This window comes from Staurois parvus, unplaced genomic scaffold (genome assembly GCF_062004578.1).
Source record: "Staurois parvus isolate SC_StPar_1 unplaced genomic scaffold, SC_StPar_1.0 ptg000071l, whole genome shotgun sequence".
NCBI classification, from domain to species: domain Eukaryota; kingdom Metazoa; phylum Chordata; class Amphibia; order Anura; family Ranidae; genus Staurois; species Staurois parvus.
In genome coordinates this window covers 8,969,063-8,987,723 of record NW_028317867.1, presented here as the reverse complement: position 1 = coordinate 8,987,723, position 18,661 = coordinate 8,969,063, and the positions used below count along the sequence as shown (strand labels likewise).

Genomic DNA, 18,661 nt, shown 5'->3' with positions numbered 1-18,661 from the left:
GGCAACCAGGTGAGGAGTACAAAGACTAATGTGTCTTGCCTACAGTCAAGCATGGTGGTGGGAGTGTCATGGTCTGGAGGTGCACGAGTGCTGCTGGCACTGGGGAGCTACAGTTCATTGAGGGAACCATGAATGCCAACATGTACTGTGACATGATCCCCGCCCTTCGGAGACTGGGCCCCAGGGCAGTATTCCAACATGATAATGACCCCAAAACACACCTCTAAGACGACCACTGTCTTGCTAAAGAAGCTGAGGGTAAAGGTGATGGACTGGCCAAGCATGTCTTCAGACCTAACCCCTATTGAACATCTGTGGGGCATCCTCAAATGGAAGGTGGAGGAGCGCAAGGTCTCCAACACCCACCAGCTCCATGATGTTGTCGTGGAAGAGGACTCCATTGGCAACCTGTGAACTCCATGCCCAAGAGGGTTAAGGCAGTGCTGGAAAGTAATGGTGGCCACAAACAATATTGACACTTTGGGCCCAATTTGGACATTTTCACTTAGGGGTGTACTCACTTTTGTTGCCAGTGGTTTAGACATTAATGGCTGTGTGTTGAGTTATTTTGAGGGGACAGCAAATTTACACTGTTATACAAGCTGTACACTCACTACTTTACATTGTAGCAAAGTGTCATTTCTTCAGTGTTGTCACATGAAAAGATATAATAAAATATTTACAAAAATGTGAGGGGTGTAATCACTTCTGTGAGATATTATATATACATACAAATATACATATACATACACACACACATATATATATATATATATATATATATATATATATATATATACACACACACACACACACACACACATATACATATACATACATATACACACAAACACATCTATATCACCTAGATTGTAAGCTCTACTGAGCAGGGCCCTCAGTTTCCTCTTGTACCAAATTGTATTGTAACTGTAATGTATACCTTCATTCTGTAAAGCGCTGCGCAGACTATTGGCACTATATAAATCCTGTATAATAATAATAATAATACACACGATGGAAAGAATTTGGTAGCCATTTATGCTCAACCCAAAATGAATGTATTACTTTGGAACGAGACCTTCATTTTTTTTAATTTTTTTTTTTTTAGCACACAGCTGCTGTAGAAACTACATTCCACTGCTAGAACAAAGTAGCAATTGATTCCACAAGTGAAGCATTTCCATCATCGTTAAAACAAACCACTGCTACTTACTAAGGAAACGGGCCAGAAGCTGGGGCTAGTGTTGGAGGATTCTTCCAAAATTCTTCTAACAAGTTTTGCACTATTTTCCCAAGATCAGAGTGCATAGTAAACTGAGGAAAGAAACAGATAAGTAAATAGTTTCCACTTATAAAAAGTGTAAGAAAAATTAGACTGCCCCACTTTAAGTTAATAGAGCCAAGGGACCTTTCTCAGGCACTCATCAAGAGTGCTGACTATGCCCACCATTTCTGCCCCCTCTATTCACTGCTGTACTATAGCTTCCATGTATGAAAACTGATCTATAGAGGAAAAGTGAATAATTAAAAAGGTCAATCTCATTCATTCATAATAATTCTTTTTTCATTTATGGGAGGGGGACAGAGAATTTCAACTATGACAGCTGACACCAGCACAAAGAACATTTCGGATTAAATACAAGTACTGCCCCTTGTGCTGATAAAAAAAAAAGGTTTTACCAAATCTTAGGCTTTAATGCTATTTACTGAGGTATTAAGGCACTGATTAAAAGGCAATATATGGCAATTTTTGTACATTCTCTTTTTTACACCTTCAGACTGACAAAGAAGGGCAAATTAATACTATGTGCTGTGACAGACATTTTACCACATGACAGTAGGGACACACAGGAACAGTTGTTTCCTATGTATCCTATTCACACTGCAACGCAGCCTAGTACTGTAGTGTGCTACATTAAAATGCAGATATGATGCATTTTAGTGCAGCGCACAGGCCTGAATCACACTGCAAAATCAGCCAGCGTAATTGCAGTGAATGAGGTGTACATTTTGTATACATCAAATAAAGCTGGTACAAAAACACACAAAAAAGGAAGCAGTGCGATGTGCTGAATCGTGCATCACACTGCTCCCTAGTGCAACCAGCAATGGAGGGCTGTCACAGCGGTAAAGCGTGAATTTTCCCTAAAGCAAATATTTTGGTCTCCGCTTCACCTGCCATGACAGTGCTTTGTAGTAGGGTGTAAAAAGCCTGTTATTTATGCAACAATGTATCCCAAGCTGCAATATGCACTGGAGGGAGGATTACTCATCCTTTATCAATCAGCTCAATTAAAAATTTCAATTAAAATCAGATAGTACAAAGCATCCTGCTATTACTGTGCTCTTTAGGCAACCCATAATATGCTGAGAATTCTGTCATGTATAACATGTACATTCATAAAAAAAAAAAACAAAAACACATTTTTAAAAACAATTGCTCTAAGACCATTAATGTTTTCACTTAGAGGCACACTAAAATCTTTTCTAATTGCAGGGTTAGTGATCTTACTAGTGCCTAAAACAATATTCAGCTTTGCATGCACCTTAGCTCACCTAAAATCTAGTAAACATCTAAGTAGTGTTAAGGCCCCATTCACACCTTACCGCTCTGGGGATGCATGTTTTTGCATAGTTTCCCCACAGAAATCCGAGAAAAACATGCACTGCACTTGGTGTCATTAATTCTTAATGGCACCCTAAACACAGGCAGCAGTCGCACATTACCGGCTTTGAACCTGTGGCATGTTAGTTATGTTTGCCGTTTCTAGGTATTACGGTGTACTACCCATGATGTTTTAAACTGTAAATTATGGCAAAATGCACCCTCTTCTGTAGCAATCAATTCTTAATCAATGTCCCTTAATTTTTACATTGTTTTGAAGCCAGCACTCATGATATCTCAGAGACTAAACTCTAGTTCCAATTTAAGCAACAGCTCCGTTGGGCTCTATTGCTGGCATCACAAAGAAAATGCCGTCAATTCTTCAGAGTATTCACTGGGAGGCAGATTTCATAAGGGCTGATTAACAGCGTAATACCTCCCAGTGTCACTCCTAACAACTGTTATGGGGCTACAGTGCACTTTGAGTCTCTGTAGCTATCCTTCATCCCAGGCTGCCAATCTCTGAAGTATGAATCAGGAACTATGGAGAACCAAAGTGTCACAAGCATATTATATATGCTGTACATTTTTTTTTAATATTCACACTGTTTTCCACACACAATCTCTTTTACAACATTGAAAAAACAATTCAACACGAACATAAAAAAAACACACATTGTTTACTAAAGGACATGTGATGTTTGTGCCTTGTGTGTCCACTAGATGATGTCTAATTGGAGGAAAGACTGTGATGACTGGTTTCTCTTGAGGAAATTGTGGAGGAAGCAAGCTGTAAAGGAAAAATATTGTATTACATTGTTTGGTATATTGCAACAATCACACACAGAGCACACAAGCAAATATGAGCAAAAAAAAAAAAAAGGAAGCAGACTTTGATGGCAACATTTACTTGTCTTGCAGTCTTGGAATTTTTTAGGGTGTGAAGTTTAAACATTAGAGGAGGAGACATTTATGTTAGGTGACCACTGTGGGCACAATCATATCACCATACTGCTTCTTTGTGTTTTGGGTAAAATCTTTGTTCAATACCTTTTGCATTATGGGAGCCAGTGAGAAACCCACTATTGGAGATTACTGATAATTAAGTGGCTGTGATGCAAGCACAGGCAGTCTTTCTACTGAGCAGGGGAGAGGAGTATTTATGACTATTTGGCAGTAGAACCTACAGTACATTGGGCTATAATACCATTTATTTTCTTATTGCCTCATTTTCCTGAAGATGGGGATAGCAAAACACGTTAGAAATGTAGCCACTTCCTATGTGCCTACTGTATATGAAATGGTGCAAGCAAATTTTGTGCAAGGAATGATGTAAAATTGGCATAACATGCTGTACTACATTTATAGATATGAGTGTGGCCTGCGGGAAAAAAAAAATCTCTTATACCTAGATGTGGTCATTTAGAGGCAGAGGCATTTCTCCCCACAATCATAGGCCTAAGGATGTATATGTAAAACTTCAAGTGCGTATTGTAAATTGCTCATTTTAATTTTGTATACAAAATGAAGTATAATTGTAATATTTTAATATTTCATTTAATGTTTTAACTTGGCACCTTAAAAGTCCCAATCTTGCAACCCAAGAATTGTTTTGGCACATAAAGCCAGGGATGCAGTGCCTTTGTCACTCATCACACCATTCTAAAATGTTCTACTTTTTTACAGCAACATAAAAAGATTACTGAACTTTTTATACCATAGCACTCATTTATTTCAGTTCTTTTTCGCATTGACAAAAGATTTACCTTCACATATTTTTTTTATTTTAGGAATGTCCCATTAAACTTCTATGACAAGCTAACATATGAAATGTTTATGTTTACACCAGACACTCACAATGCCACCTGGCCATGGTAGAATTTTCAGACATCAAAGATAAAAGCATTAAAAGTGCACATATCCTTTAAAAAGACTGCCACAAAACATAAAAAAACCTATTTTGGAAACCTGACAGAAGATGCAATTCAGATTCCTAGGCCACATAATAGCTGAAACTATTGTAATATTAGGGAACTCAGCTCAGAGGCATTTGTAGCCAGTCCAAACTGCGGTTTTTAAGATGTTCCAACCCACTTTTTTATTAAACAAAGTAAAGTCCACAAAACAGCAGGAGATTTTCATCAGCAAAAACAGATAATTGAAAAATGTTTAGCCACTTGGCTCTCTTCAGCAGCACTGCTGCTTAAACCTCAAACTTGGTTATTCACTGGTCCTTCGGACTGTCTAATGCAGCTCTCCTGGCTCTTGGAGCGTTCCTGGGGCTCTCAGCCTACTAGTTACAGTACCCTACTGCACAGGCCCACTCCCTGGCCTCTTGATAGGGGTTCTGACACCCTGGGCTCTCTCACTCTTTTGAGACTTCCATGTCACCCTCAGTCCCTTGGACTCACCCAGTTGTCTCAGCTCTCCCAGACTATCTCAGCTGGTTTGACTCTCTCTAAACCGTATGAACAAGGTATCTTTCATGATACCTTGGGGTATCATGGGGAGCTATCTTGGGGTAGCATCTCCTGAGTAGAGCACCACTGTCTCCTAACAGGAGCGCACACGTCTCCAAAACGGGAGCCCCAAGATATGCCTACAACTATCACCGCTGTGGGCACCTGGACACACCCCGCTGGTCTTTAGCAAGACTTACTCACTGGGTTGGAGATCTCTTCCTTCCCAAAGCAATTCAAAGTCTCCAAACTATGGAACCCAAGCTGGGAATACCAAAATACAAAGAAAGCTGTTCTTCCTCTTCATATTTGATACTCTGAAGTCACGCACTTGGTATACATGTGAACCCCGTGTCTTTTCTACAACCATTTTCCCAGTCGCAGGGCCTCTTAAATTTAAATAATTTGCACCAGACCAATTTACAAACTAAAAGTCAACCAAAGGCAGTCTCCATCCAATCATCCTGCACAGGTAATTTGCTTTGTGATGTAGTCACTTTAAGGCCAAATGTTGCTTAGAATTTAGCACTGGAATAGTGAATTAAACACTGACAGATGTATATATCAAATAAGTGCATATCCATACAGATACCTATAGGTTACGCACTAAGATTTTCTGGTAGTAGTTGCAAGTATAGGCTATCGGCTCATAAGTGTTGGCAGCGATGATCACCTTCAGGAGAAAACTAAGTGCATATACCAACAGCAACTTGGTATTTGCATATCCACAGATCTGCTTTCCACAAATACTTGTACTTAATGAGAGCTAGCTTGGGACCAGGGCACAAAAACAAGTCTTTGTAGCTATAGCTAACTCAACAAAGCAACATTTTATTATTTTGTTCCTCCCTCTCCTCACAGAAATGGTAAAAAAAAACAAAAAAAACAACCCATTATAAGGTTTATCTTTGTTAATTTTTGTGCTGCAAGGTAGCACTTCCTGGTTTCTGGCTTAGGCTGGGTCTTCCTACGTCACAGCCATCCCAGGAGGCAGTGTATTACCAAACCACAACTTTGCGGCACATCTCCACATGCGTGACTGAGTTCCAAGCACACACACCACTGGCAATATTGTGCCCAACTGCATGCGTTGTGAGCATGCAAAGAAATCCACCATGAAAGGATGGAAGTGTGGAAGAGGAGTAATAGAAGGGGGGGTGGGGGGAGGACATTCATGCAGTGGTTAAATTCCATTTTAAGCACAAACTCTGCACAATGCACCAAGAAACCATAAATAATACTTACATGTTTATGTTGATGGTCACATTTTTTACGGTAATTGGTAATCTGTATTCCACATCTTTCTGAATTTCAGTGATACTGTTAATAGAATTATAAAGATCATTTATTAAAGCATTTTTTTTTTTACTAAAAGTAGAATATAATATAGATATATATATACACACTGTGGGAACTCGCTTATTAGTGGTAGAGCTTCTTCAAAGCATACTGCAACTCGCTTCTTTTTAAGGGCCCTTTTGCCCAATTTTATTTAAAGAAAAAGTTCCAAAAACACAAATGCTTCCCACACAGGGGTATCCACGATCAAACAAATTCAGCCTTCTGGCTCTTTCAGCTACACAGCTTTATATTGGTCTCCTACAGACTCCTTCCACAAATTATGGCCACTAGCACACAGCTAGTCTGGCTTCCTCCTGACTCCAAGGCAGAGACCTCCCGTCTGCCAGGGTGGAGCCCTCCTGACTCCTGCCGGGTGGAGCCCAGAATCATGGCCTGGCCTCCACAAAAAGGCCTGCACACACCTGTGCAATCAGCGCACTGGCTGCTCCCAAAATATGGGCCCAGGATTGGAGATTTCATCCCTCCCAATTCTCTTAGAAATCTCCAGGCTACAGGTCCCAAAACAGGCTTTACAAACCAAAGAGGAAACTGATAAACCAGTTTCCTCTGCATTATGAGATCTGCCTGGAGCCCCTCAACCTGTATGGTTGAGAATCCTGGGTCTCCATCACGATTTCCACCGTGGCAGGATACCGTACTGCCACAACACACACACACACACACACACACACATACATAGACACTTTAAATTCTACTCTAAAAAATTGTGAAAAACTACATATGGAAACTCAATTCAGACTAAAAGATATATAAAAGTTCTACAGAGGGAACAGGGAAAAAATAAATAAATAAATAAATAAATAAATAGGAGGAGATGTCTTCCATCCATTGTAAATTAGAATACGATTGTACACATTATTATTATACTTTATATAGCGCCAACAATTTGCGCAGCACTTTACAATATAAGGGAGACAGTACAATTACATTTCAGCACAGAAGGAATATGAGGGCCCTGCTCGTGGAGCTTACAATCTAAATGAAGGGGGAGGTGATACAAAAGGTGATAGCTGCAGGGGATGATCTGGTGGAGGTGATTCAAGTACAGTTCTTAGGTGGACGTGGGGTAGGCTTCCCTGAATAAGTGAGTTTTCAATGATTGCTTAAAGGCAGACAGGGTGAGGGCTGATCGGACATAGTGTGGTAGGGAGTTCCAGAGGATGGGAGAGGCTCTGGAGAAGTCCTGGAGACAAGCGTGGGAGGAGGTGATGAGGGAGCTAGAGAGGAGGATATCATGGGAGGAGCGGAGTGGGCGATTTGGGCGGTATCTGTGGATGAGGTTGGTGATGTAGCTAGGGGCAGTGTTGTGGATGGCTTTGTAAGCTGTGGTTAGTATTTTGAATTTTATGTTTGGTTAGTGGAAGCCAGTGAACGGATTGGCAGTAAGGGGCAGCAGTCACTGATCACACATAACAGTAAGTATATAGCTTCCCCCTCTCAAGGTTGCTATTGCTGAAAGTGTTTAGAGCAGAATTCCAGAATAGAGCTTTTACACATACAGTTGTGGCCAAAATTATTCAACCCCCACTGAAATTGAGTGTTTTGGCCAGTTTGACATTGCTTTTGATCATTCAGTCATCTTGCTTACATTTACATTAAAGAGGCACTTGTAGGTCAGACAAATATAACATAACAGTTATAATGAAATAACCACAAATGTCTTTTCTGTGCTCACAGCATTATCAGTTTTATTCAACCCCCAAGTGACATTCAATCTTAGTACTTAGTACAGCATCCTTTTACAGTTATAACAGCTTTTAAACGTGAAGCATAGCTTGACACAAGTGTCTTGCAGCGATCTACGGGTATCTTCGCCCATTCTTCATGGGCAAAGGCCTCCAGTTCAGTCACATTCTTAGGCTTGCGCACTGCAACTGCTTTCTTTAAGTCCCACCAGAGGTTCTCAATCGGATTTAAGTCTGGTGACTGCGATGGCCACTCCAAAATGTTCCAGCCTTTCCTCTGCAACCATGCTCTAGTGGACTTGGAGGTATGCTTGGGATCATTGTCCTGTTGAAAGGTCCAACGTCTCCCAAGCCTCAGGTGTGTGACGGACTGCATCACGTTTCCATCCAATATCTCCTGGTACTGAAGAGAATTCATGGTACCTTGCACACGCTGAAGCTTCCCTGTACCTGCAGAAGCAAAACAGCCCCAAAGCATGATTGACCCTCCACCATGCTTCACAGTAGGCAAGGTGTTCTTTTCATCATAGGCCTTGTTCTTCCTCCTCCAAACATAGCGTTGATCCATGGGCCCAAACAGTTCTAATTTTGTTTCATCAGTCCACAGAACACTATCCCACAACTTTTGTGGTTTGTCCACATGGCTTTTGGCATACTGCAGTCGACTCTTCTTATTCTTTGGAGACAGCAAGGGGGTACGCCTGGGAGTTCTGGCACGGAGGCCTTCATTACGCAGTGTGCGTCTTATTGTCTGGGCTGAAACTTCTGTACCCACATCTGACAAATCTTTTCTCAGTTCCTCAGCAGTCACACGGGGACTTCTCTCCACTCTACGCTTCAGGTAGCGCACAGCAGTCGAAGTCAGCATCTTCTTTCTGCCACGACCAGGTAGCGTTTCAACAGTGCCCTTTGCCTTGAATTTGCGAATGATGCTTCCTAAGGTGTCTCTTGGTATGTTTAACATCTTTGCAATCTTCTTATAGCCATTGCCCTTCCTGTGAAGAGAAATCACCTCTTCTCTTGTCTTCCTGGACCATTCTCTTGCCTTCACCATGTTTGTAACCACACCAGTAAATGTCTAGAAGGAGCTGAGTATCACAGTCATTTTAAAGCTGCCTAATTGGTGCTTATTATGCTTGATTGCTGCTCGGTGACATCCACAGGTGTTTTCAATACCTGATGGAAAGCACCTGTATGAACCTCTGTTCTTCAGAGTGGTAGTCTTTAAGGGGTTGAATAATTGTGGCAATGAAGAAACCACATAAGAACCATTTACTACTGTATTACATAAACAATTGATGTCATTTTAGTTGCATTTGGGTAGTTACAACGTCCTTGTAGGATTTGATTCTGAATACAATTCCAAATGTACACTATAGTCCCTAAACCCCTTTACAGCATTGGGGGTTGAATAATTTTGGCCACAACTGTAGCTGCATTGATCCAGCTTGGACCTTAGACCAGGGCATTGATAAATTTGCTTTGAATCTAGGAGCCAGCTAAAAATGTAAGGAGCCAGGTGTGGGGGGCAGCATCACAGAAGGGGGGCCAGGAGGGGTAGCTGAGCCTGTGTCCACCTAATTATTTGAAATTCCAGGGGTTTCGGGACACAGGGCTGGGCTCCATCCTGTAGGGCGGAGGAGAGGAGCCGGCCGAGGATGCTGGGTTGGGGAGTGCGGGAAAGCGTGGGCTGGCGGGGGCCCAGGTGCCAGGACATGATTTTTGGTCGCCATGGTGACCTGGATCCCGGGATTTGTCAAGTCCTGCCTTAGACACTACTACTACAGTGATCTCCACTGGTTTCCAGGTCAAGTGACAAGCAGCTGCTGTCCTTCATTGTGAACACAGGGGGTCAGCTGGGTGGCATGGGCTCATTTAAAACAAAGCTTTGCATTTTCTGATACTCCGTAATTTCTGAATCAATGCAAAGCTTTCTCTGATTGCATGAAGTGAAGAGCGTGACATTGCTGTCCTGCCTCTCCATTTAATCCAATCATAGAGTGTTTTGCATTCATTCAGAAAATGCAAAGCTTTCTCTGAATGGCGCCTGTGTTGACCTCATGTAGGAGAGCAGCTGCTTGATGCAGGACCTGGAAGTTGAGATCACCAGAGTATTGCTGTCCATTTCAGAAATATCCAGCTTCCAGGGGCACCGGCCAGGTTTGGTATATACATAGTTTCAATGGCTTAAACTGGATGTATAACATACTGATGCCCGGAATTATTTTTAAGAAAAGATATGGATGTACAAATATAAAGCCAACAAATATTAGACAATCTTTGTGTCGGCAGGAATACAGGGGCAATTTATAGCAGCTCAACTATGCAACTTATCTTGGGTATAGCGGAGAAGGAATATCCCCATTTGTGTATGCCACAGTATTTACTCCATACTGGACCCACATTTTACAAGGCATTTATAAATTGCAGGCTACAGCAAGGAGGTAGAATTGTAGGAGAGGCCAGTATCATGATTGAAACGTCACGTGACCAGGCTCCTAACTATTCTTCATTTATTCACTGGAACTAATCAAGTAGTAAAATGTAATGCACAATTGTAAAGTGTAGCACTGTTTTTCAATAGCAATATGTGCTTGTGCACTTTACAGTATGGATGTTTTTGATCCCCTAAACCTCAATGGAAATGCCACTAAACGTTCGATGTGTGCTTTTTTTGTGCGTTTGTACACCTAAAGGATTCCTCTCCTCCTATAGATCTGCCCTCCCCCCTTGCCTTGCCTAGGAAACAAACTCCTGAAGCGTTATATATGTGCAAAAATGTTAATATTCCTGAAAAACATTTCAAAATCACCAGGAATGCGCTCTGCTCAGATGTGAATGCAGGCTACCTGTGAAACACTTTATATGACAATTATCACACACTCTTGGTTTTAATTTTCTACATTATTTTTTTGTACTTTTTTTATACTACCATCAACCCATGAAGAAAAAAAATAATGTCCTTTCAAATTTATTAGGTCCCTAAGATGAACAAATGTCAAGAACTATTGCACTAAAAACTGTATTACAATCATTTCATGGGTGTAAAAGCCCCGACTTGGGATCTTCAAAGCCCTTTTGCCTCTCTTCTCTGTTCTACTTCTATCATATCCAATCCTGGTGGTCCAAGTGTAGCAAGCCCTGTACTGAGAATACATGCCATCTGGCACATGAGTCCTGTGAGTACACAAGCACTTCTCCCCACTATGTATACACAAACACCTTGGTATTCTAAATATTGAAATGGTCAAATGTGCAGATATCCAAGTATGTAAACTCCTGTTTACCTAATGTAATTGTATGTAAACAATCTACACAGGCAGTAAAACCAAATAATCAGGGATATTATGCATGAACAAGTCTGCCAACAAATAATCCATTTTTTTTTTAATAAAAAGGAAGGAATCAGCAAACCAGCAGCTATCAGTTCTGTTTTATAAAGGATCATAAGGTCCTGTATGGTATTTATTACACTACGTTACAGGAAATGTTCTATTCCGAGTTATTGCATTTCCTTCTCCCCTCTCACCAAACCTTTGGACTTCACTCCACCTAACTGAAGTGCTGGAGTATCTCATGTTAAGTTGGCAGAGGGATTTCTTTGACACCATTTAACTACTATTCACATATGCTATCAGATTTATGGAAACCTTATCTGAAATGCTTTTACTTTCAGGGCAAACACTAATGCAGGCCATAGATGGGCCGTTTATTGGCCGAATTGGATTGATTTTTAGGACTTATTCATAATAGCAGCAAGGACTGCAGCTCTTCTAAAAAGCAATCCATACTCAGATCACTTTTCAGAGGCATTTGACAGGTGGCAAAGAGGCAATAGGTTGCCTCCTCACCGCCTGTTTTAACCCTGTAAAATGCAGCATCACCACAACCACGTGCAATGTGCACACGGCTGTGGTGTGGTTGTAGTTCAACCCCATTCACCTGGAGGTATAATTCCAGATGCGGCCACAGCATGTGTATATCCCCAGGTGCTGCTTCTGCAGCTAAAGGGGGAGCAGCTGGGGGTGGTAAAAAGCAGCTCAATTGCGTGGTTTTACTGCCCTCCAACCTCACTGGCAAACAAGCCCTTGGTTCACATCTGTGTGGCTGTGTGTAGGGCAGCCCATTCATTTCAATGGACTGCCTTACGCACAGAAATGCAGGGAAAGTCATCCCTGACCGTTTTTTTAAAAATGCACCACACCAAAAACACCCGGGTTTGCCAATATATGGGGTACCCCTAAAGAGCAGAGCATTTGTCTGCATGTCAGGAATGAGTGCAATTATGCGTGCATTCCGTGACACGCGGGAATGTGAACCAAGCCTTGGGCAGGGGTGCCTCGTGATTGATAATATTTTTCAAGGGCGCTCCGACTGGAAAAAGGTTGAGAAACACTGTGCTAGAACAACGAGCAATGGAGGAATACCAATGGGGGAAAAAAAAATAAAAAATTCACAGAGTTTAAACTTTTATAAACCACGATAAGCTGTATTTCTGAAAGACCCCTGAAGTATTATCATAGTAATCATTAGAATGAAGCTCTATTTTCTCACTTGTACTGGAAAAATGAGAGGGGGACACATTTGCTTGCCTACAAAGAAAAACATTTCTTGCAGTATTATATTCTTTATTGATTCTCTAACTCAGTTTCAACAAACTCACAAAGCGGAAAGAATTTGGGAGTGAGCAGAGAGTGAAATACAAGAAAACTGAATGTTGTGGAGTCAGTCTGCAGTCAGCTGATGGGAAAGTAACAAGTAGAGCCATGCTGAAGCTCATGTAACAATGACTAATGTGTCACATGAAGGAGTGACAATCTGTTGAAGCAATTATGGCAATCCCACAAGAGAAAAAAAAAAACAAAATAAAAACAGCAACCTCTGATCCCAGAAACTTCAAGTGGAAGTAAACCAAAAACATAAATTAAATATGCTGCAGCTTCCCAGTTCTGAGATGAGGTGGCTGCATTAGTTCTCCTTTTATTCACCTGGCGATTCTGGCCGGAAATCTGGTATTTTCTACCTTCAATAGAACAAGCTATCCAGAAAAAGTGGCAGTTAGAGGGTTGAAACAAACCATGTACCAATGACAGGTGTGGTTACAATGATCAGCTTTGATTTATTCATGTAAAACTTATCCCACAAAAGGAGAAATATGTTGCTGTAATTGAGTTATAATAATTGACAAGCTGAAACAGTCAATGCTAATGTTCCTCTATAAACACATGTGAGACGTTGTTTATTTGAGAAGAAAATATCAAATTATTTTGTAGAAAGAAATTTGTGGTAGAAAAAAATTAAAACCACAAAAATTACAGTTCTACATACGGGAATCATTCAGATGTGACATCAGACCAGAGTAAGGAGAGGAAAGATTTAGAATCATGGTATGAAGCCCTTCACAGTGCCAATTCAGATCCTCCTCCCCACCACACCAAAATGAATAAGCAGCACAACCCATCACCTATAATGACACAGAGCTCTACAGCTTCCCGGGGCCACATTTTAATGGCTCCACCTTCCTATCCCCTCCATCATGCAGCCTCCCCCAGGACCCCACTATTTTCCCCTTCCCTTCGGCTCCTTTTTCTTTACTCCTCTCATTTGCTTTCACCGTCTGTCCTCTGAATACAAGGAGCCAGTTCATCATACCCAGCAGAAGTCTCAGGTCAGGCTGGCTGTACCTGGTGTCATTAAAGTGTAGAGCATTGGGGTTTTCTTTAAATTTATTGAAATGTCACACTGTGATTTCTCATTCACTGCTACAGTGGATATAAAAAGTCTACACACCCCTGTTAAAATGTCAGGTTTCTGTGATGTAACAGAATGAAATAAATCAATTCAGAACTTTTTCCACCTTTAATGTGACCTATAAACTGTGCAAACCAATAAACTGTGCAAACCAATTGAAAAACAAACTGAAATCTTTTACGGGGGCAAGTAAACATAAAAAACTAAAACAATGTGGTTGCATAAGTGTGCACACCCTCTTATAACTGGGGTTGTAGCGGTGTTCAGAAATAAGCACATTCAAAATCGAGTTAAATAGGAGTCAGTACACATCTGCCATCATTTAAAGTGCCTCTGATTAACCCCAAATAAAGTTCAGCTGTTCTAGTAGGGCTTTCCTGGCATTTTTTTAGTCGCATCCTACAGCAAAATCCACGGTCCGCAGAGAGCTTCCAAAGCATCAGAAGGATCTCATTGTTAAAAGGCATCAGTCAGATGAAAGGTACAAAATAATTTCCAAGGCATTAGATATACCATGGAACACAGTGAAGACAGTCATCATCAATTGGAGAAAATATGGCGCAGGCCTGGTCTCTGTGCTGGGAGCGAGCTGTGCAGTGTGCTAACAGCACAAACACAACAGCACATATACGAGTCGCCCCGTTTTAAAGCCCACCTCCTGGACATTGCATATATGTGTTACCCATGTCATCTAGGGGTTAAGGATTGGATGAGGAGACACTAGATATCTGCCTAAAAGGGGAACCCCACCTGTGTTTACTGAAGTGAGAGTCCAGGGAATGACTACTACACTGGAGTGAGAGTCCAGGGTATACTCTACAAGGCTTGTTATCACTTTGAGAGGGTAATTGTATGCATTTCAGCTTTCGAAGTGTTCACGGATAGTGCATTATTCATTCAATTATTTATTTTATTTATTTATTTTGCTTTTATTTATTTCTATTTTATTATTTATTTTTACTTTTGAGTGTACGCTGATTGTTCACGTTATTTATTAATATTTAAGGTGTACATGGAGTGATTCACGATTCGCGTTTTGAATCTGTTTTGTTTTTGCACGCATTTGTGTTTAGTACATATTTATTGTTTGTTTAAAGTATATACTAGTTGTTATCAAACTATGTAGTATTTTATTTATTCATTCATTTTGAGGTACACACTGGAGTTATGTGGAGGTGCTAACTGGACACAGAAGAAGATTTTTTTTTTGTGGACTTTAGTTTGGATTTTATTTAACTCATTGACTGGCACAAAAAGGTTTTTATCTTATTTTTCCACTTTCAGGGGTGAAAGTGTGACTTTTTTTTACTCTTTTTTTAGGTTTTGTGGGATTTTTGTTTGATTTACACAGCTATTTATTAATCTTTGGATACCGAAATCATATATTTTGCAACAGTGACATTACCAAGAACTGGATGTCCCTCCAAAATTGATGAAAAGACGAGAAGAAAACTGGTCTGGGAGGCTGCCAAGAGGCCTACAGCAACATTAAAGGAGCTGCAGGAATATCTGGCAAGTACTGTCTGTGTGGTACACGTGACAACAATCTCCCGTATTCTTCATATGTCTGGGCTATGGGGTAGAGTGGCAAGATGGAAGCCTTTTGTTATGAAGAAAAACATCCAAGCCTGGCTAAATTTTGCAAAAACACATCTGAAGTCTCCCAAAAGCATGTGGGAAATTGTGTTCTGGTCTGATGAAACCAAGGTTGAACTGCTCGGCCATAATTCCAAAAGATATGTTTGGCAGAAAAACAACACTGCACATCACCAAAAGAACACCATACCCACCGTGAAGCATGGTGGTGGCAGCATCATGCTTTGGGGATGTTTTTCTTCACCTGGATCTGGTGCCTTAGTCAAGGTAGAGGGAATTATGAACAGTTCCAAATACCAGTCAATAATGGCACAAAACCTTCAGGCTTCTGCTAGAAAGCTGAACATGAAGAGAACTTCATCTTTCAGCATGACAATGACCCAAAGCATGCATCCAAATCAACAAAGGAACGACTTCACCAGAAGAAGAGTAAGGTTTTGGAATGGCCCAGCCAGAGCCCAGACCTGAATCTGATCGAAAATCTGTGGGGTGATCTGAAGAGGGCTGTGCACAGGAGATGCCCTCACAGATTTGGAGTGTTTTTGCAAGGAAGAGTGGGCAAATACTGACAAGTCAAGATGTGCCATGCTGATAGACTTATACCCAGAAAGACTGAGTGCTGGAATCAAATCAGAAGGGGTTTTAACAAAGTATTAGTTTAAGGGTGTGCACACTTATGCAACCATAATTTTATTTTTGCTTCCCTCCACCTAAGAGATTTCAGTTTGTTGTTCAACTGAGTTGTACAGTTTATAGGTTACATTAACTTCTTCACCGTCCCCCCCTTGTATGCAGTATCCTCTGACTCCTGTGACCCCCCACTCTCTCTCTCGTGTCCCCCCCCCGCTCTCCTTCCCTGTGTCCCCCTTGTCTCGTGTCCCTACCCCCCCCCCCCCCCCCGGGGCTCCTGTGCCACCCTCCCATGTTCCCTCAATCTCCTGAGTGTCATCTCGACCTCCCCCCATCTTGTGTCTCCTGCCGCCCCCCCACCCTCCATTTCTTCTGTTCCCTCAGTCTCCTGTCCCCTCCACTCTCCGTCTCTTGTGTCTCCTGTCCCCTCCACTCTCCGTCTCTTGTGTCTCCTGTCCCCTCCACTCTCCATCTCTTGTGTCTCCTGTCCCCCCCCACACTCTCCGTCTCTTGTGTCTCCTGCCCCCCCCCCCCACTCTCCGTCTCTTGTGTCCCCTCAGTCTTCTGCCCCCCACCCTGTGTCTTGTGTCCCCTTAGTCCCCTGTACCCCCACCCTCCATCTCTTGTGTCTCCTGTCACCCCACTCTCCATCTCTTGTGTCCCCTCACTCTCCTGTCCCCCCCACCTTCCATCTCTTGTGTCCCCTCAGTCTCCTGTCCCTCCCACCCTCCATCTCTTGTGTTCCTCAGTCTCCTGTCCCCCCCACCCTCCATCCCTTGTGTTCCTCAGTCTCCTGTCCCCCCCACCCTCCATCTCTTGTGTCCCCTGCCCCCCCAGCCCTACATCTCGTGTCCTCTGTCCCCCCAGCCCTACGTCTCTCTTGTGTCCCCTCAGTCTTCTGTCCCCCCCCACTCTCTGTCTCTTGTGTCCCCTGTCCCCCCCACCTTCCATCTCGTGTCCCCTGTCCCCCCCACTGTCTGTCTCGTGTCCCCTCAGTCTCCTGTCCCCCTAACACTCTATCTCGTGCCCTCTGCCCCCCACTCTCCGTCTCGTGTCCCCTGACCCCCCCCCCCCCCGCTCTCCGTCTGTTGTATCCCCTCAGTCTCCTGTCCCCCCACTCTCCATCTCTTGTGTCCCCTGTCCCCCCCACTGTCTGTCTCTTGTGTCCCCTCAGTCTCCTGTCCCCCCCACCCTCCATCTGGTGCCCACTGTCCCCTCCCTCTCCGTTTCTTGTGTCCCCTCATTCTCCTGTCCCCCCCCATTCTCCATCTCGTGTTCCCTCAGTCTCCTGTCCCCCCCCCCCCCACTCTCCATCTCGTGTTCCCTCAGTCTCCTGCCCCCCCCCACTCTCCATCTCGTGTTCCCTCAGTCTCCTGTCCCCCCCCACTCTCCATCTCGTGTTCCCTCAGTCTCCTGCCCCCCCCCACTCTCCATCTCGTGTTCCCTCAGTCTCCTGCCCCCCCCCCCCCCACTCTCCATCTCGTGTTCCCTCAGTCTCCTGCCCCCCCCCACTCTCCATCTCGTGTTCCCTCAGTCTCCTGCCCCCCCCCCCTCTCCATCTCGTGTTCCCTCAGTCTCCTGCCCCCCCCACTCTCTATCTCGTGTTCCCTCAGTCTCCTGCCCCCCCCCCACTCTCCATCTGGTGTTCCCTCAGTCTCCTGTCCCCCCCACTCTCTGTCTCTTGTGTTCCCTGTGTCCCCTGTCCCCCCCACCCTCCATCTGGTGCCCACTGTCCCCCCCCACTCTCCATCTCGTGTTCCCTCAGTCTCCTGCCCCCCACGCTCCATCTCGTGTTCCCTCAGTCTCCTGCCCCCCCCCCCCACTCTCCATCTGGTGTTCCCTCAGTCTCCTGTCCCCCCCACTCTCCGTCTCTTGTGTCCCCTGTCCCCCCCACTCTCCGTCTCTTGTGTCCCTGTCCCCCCACTCTCCGTCTCTTGTGTCCCCTGTCCCCCCACTCTCCGTCTCTTGTGTCCCCTGCCCCCCCCCACTCTCCGTCTCTTGTGTCCCCTGCCCCCCCCCACTCTCCGTCTCTTGTGTCCCCTGTCCCCCCCCACTCTCCGTCTCTTGTGTCCCCTGTCCCCCCCCACTCTCCGTCTCTTGTGTCCCCTGTCCCCCCCCTCCATCTCTTGTGTCCCCTGCCCCCCCCCCCCACTCTCCATCTCTTGTGTCCCCTGTCCCCCCCTCCACTCTCTGTCTCTTGTGTCCCCTTTTCTCCCCACTCTCCATCTCTTGTGTCCCCTGTCCCCCCCCCACTCTCCGTCTCTTGTGTCCCTTGTCCCCCCTCCGTCTCTTGTGTCCCCTGTCCCCCCCCCACTCTCCGTCTCTTGTGTCCCCTTTTCTCCCCACTCTCCATCTCTTGTGTCCCCTGTCCCCCCCCCCCCCACTCTCTGTCTCTTGTGTCCCCTTTTCTCCCCACTCTCCGTCTCTTGTGTCCCCTGTCCCCCCCCCACTCTCCGTCTCTTGTGTCCCCTGTCCCCCCCACTCTCCGTCTCTTGTGTCCCCTGTCCCCCCCACTCTCCGTCTCTTGTGTCCCCTGTCCCCCCCCACTCTCTGTCTCTTGTGTCCCCTGTCCC

General features: G+C 43.9%; 1 protein-coding gene across 1 annotated transcript in view; it reads right to left on the bottom strand.

Annotated features, from left to right (window-relative positions):
• VPS37A (VPS37A subunit of ESCRT-I) overlaps positions 1–18,661 on the bottom strand; it is a 56,077-nt gene that overhangs the window by 36,864 nt on the left and 552 nt on the right. Inside the window, exons 2-4 of the mRNA XM_089669309.1 lie at positions 6,310–6,384; positions 3,281–3,395; positions 1,214–1,314 (exon numbers count right to left, since the gene is read on the bottom strand). Of these exons, the coding sequence (XP_089525435.1) occupies positions 1,214–1,314; positions 3,281–3,395; positions 6,310–6,384 (291 nt within the window). The remainder of the gene's footprint in view (positions 1–1,213; positions 1,315–3,280; positions 3,396–6,309; positions 6,385–18,661) is intronic.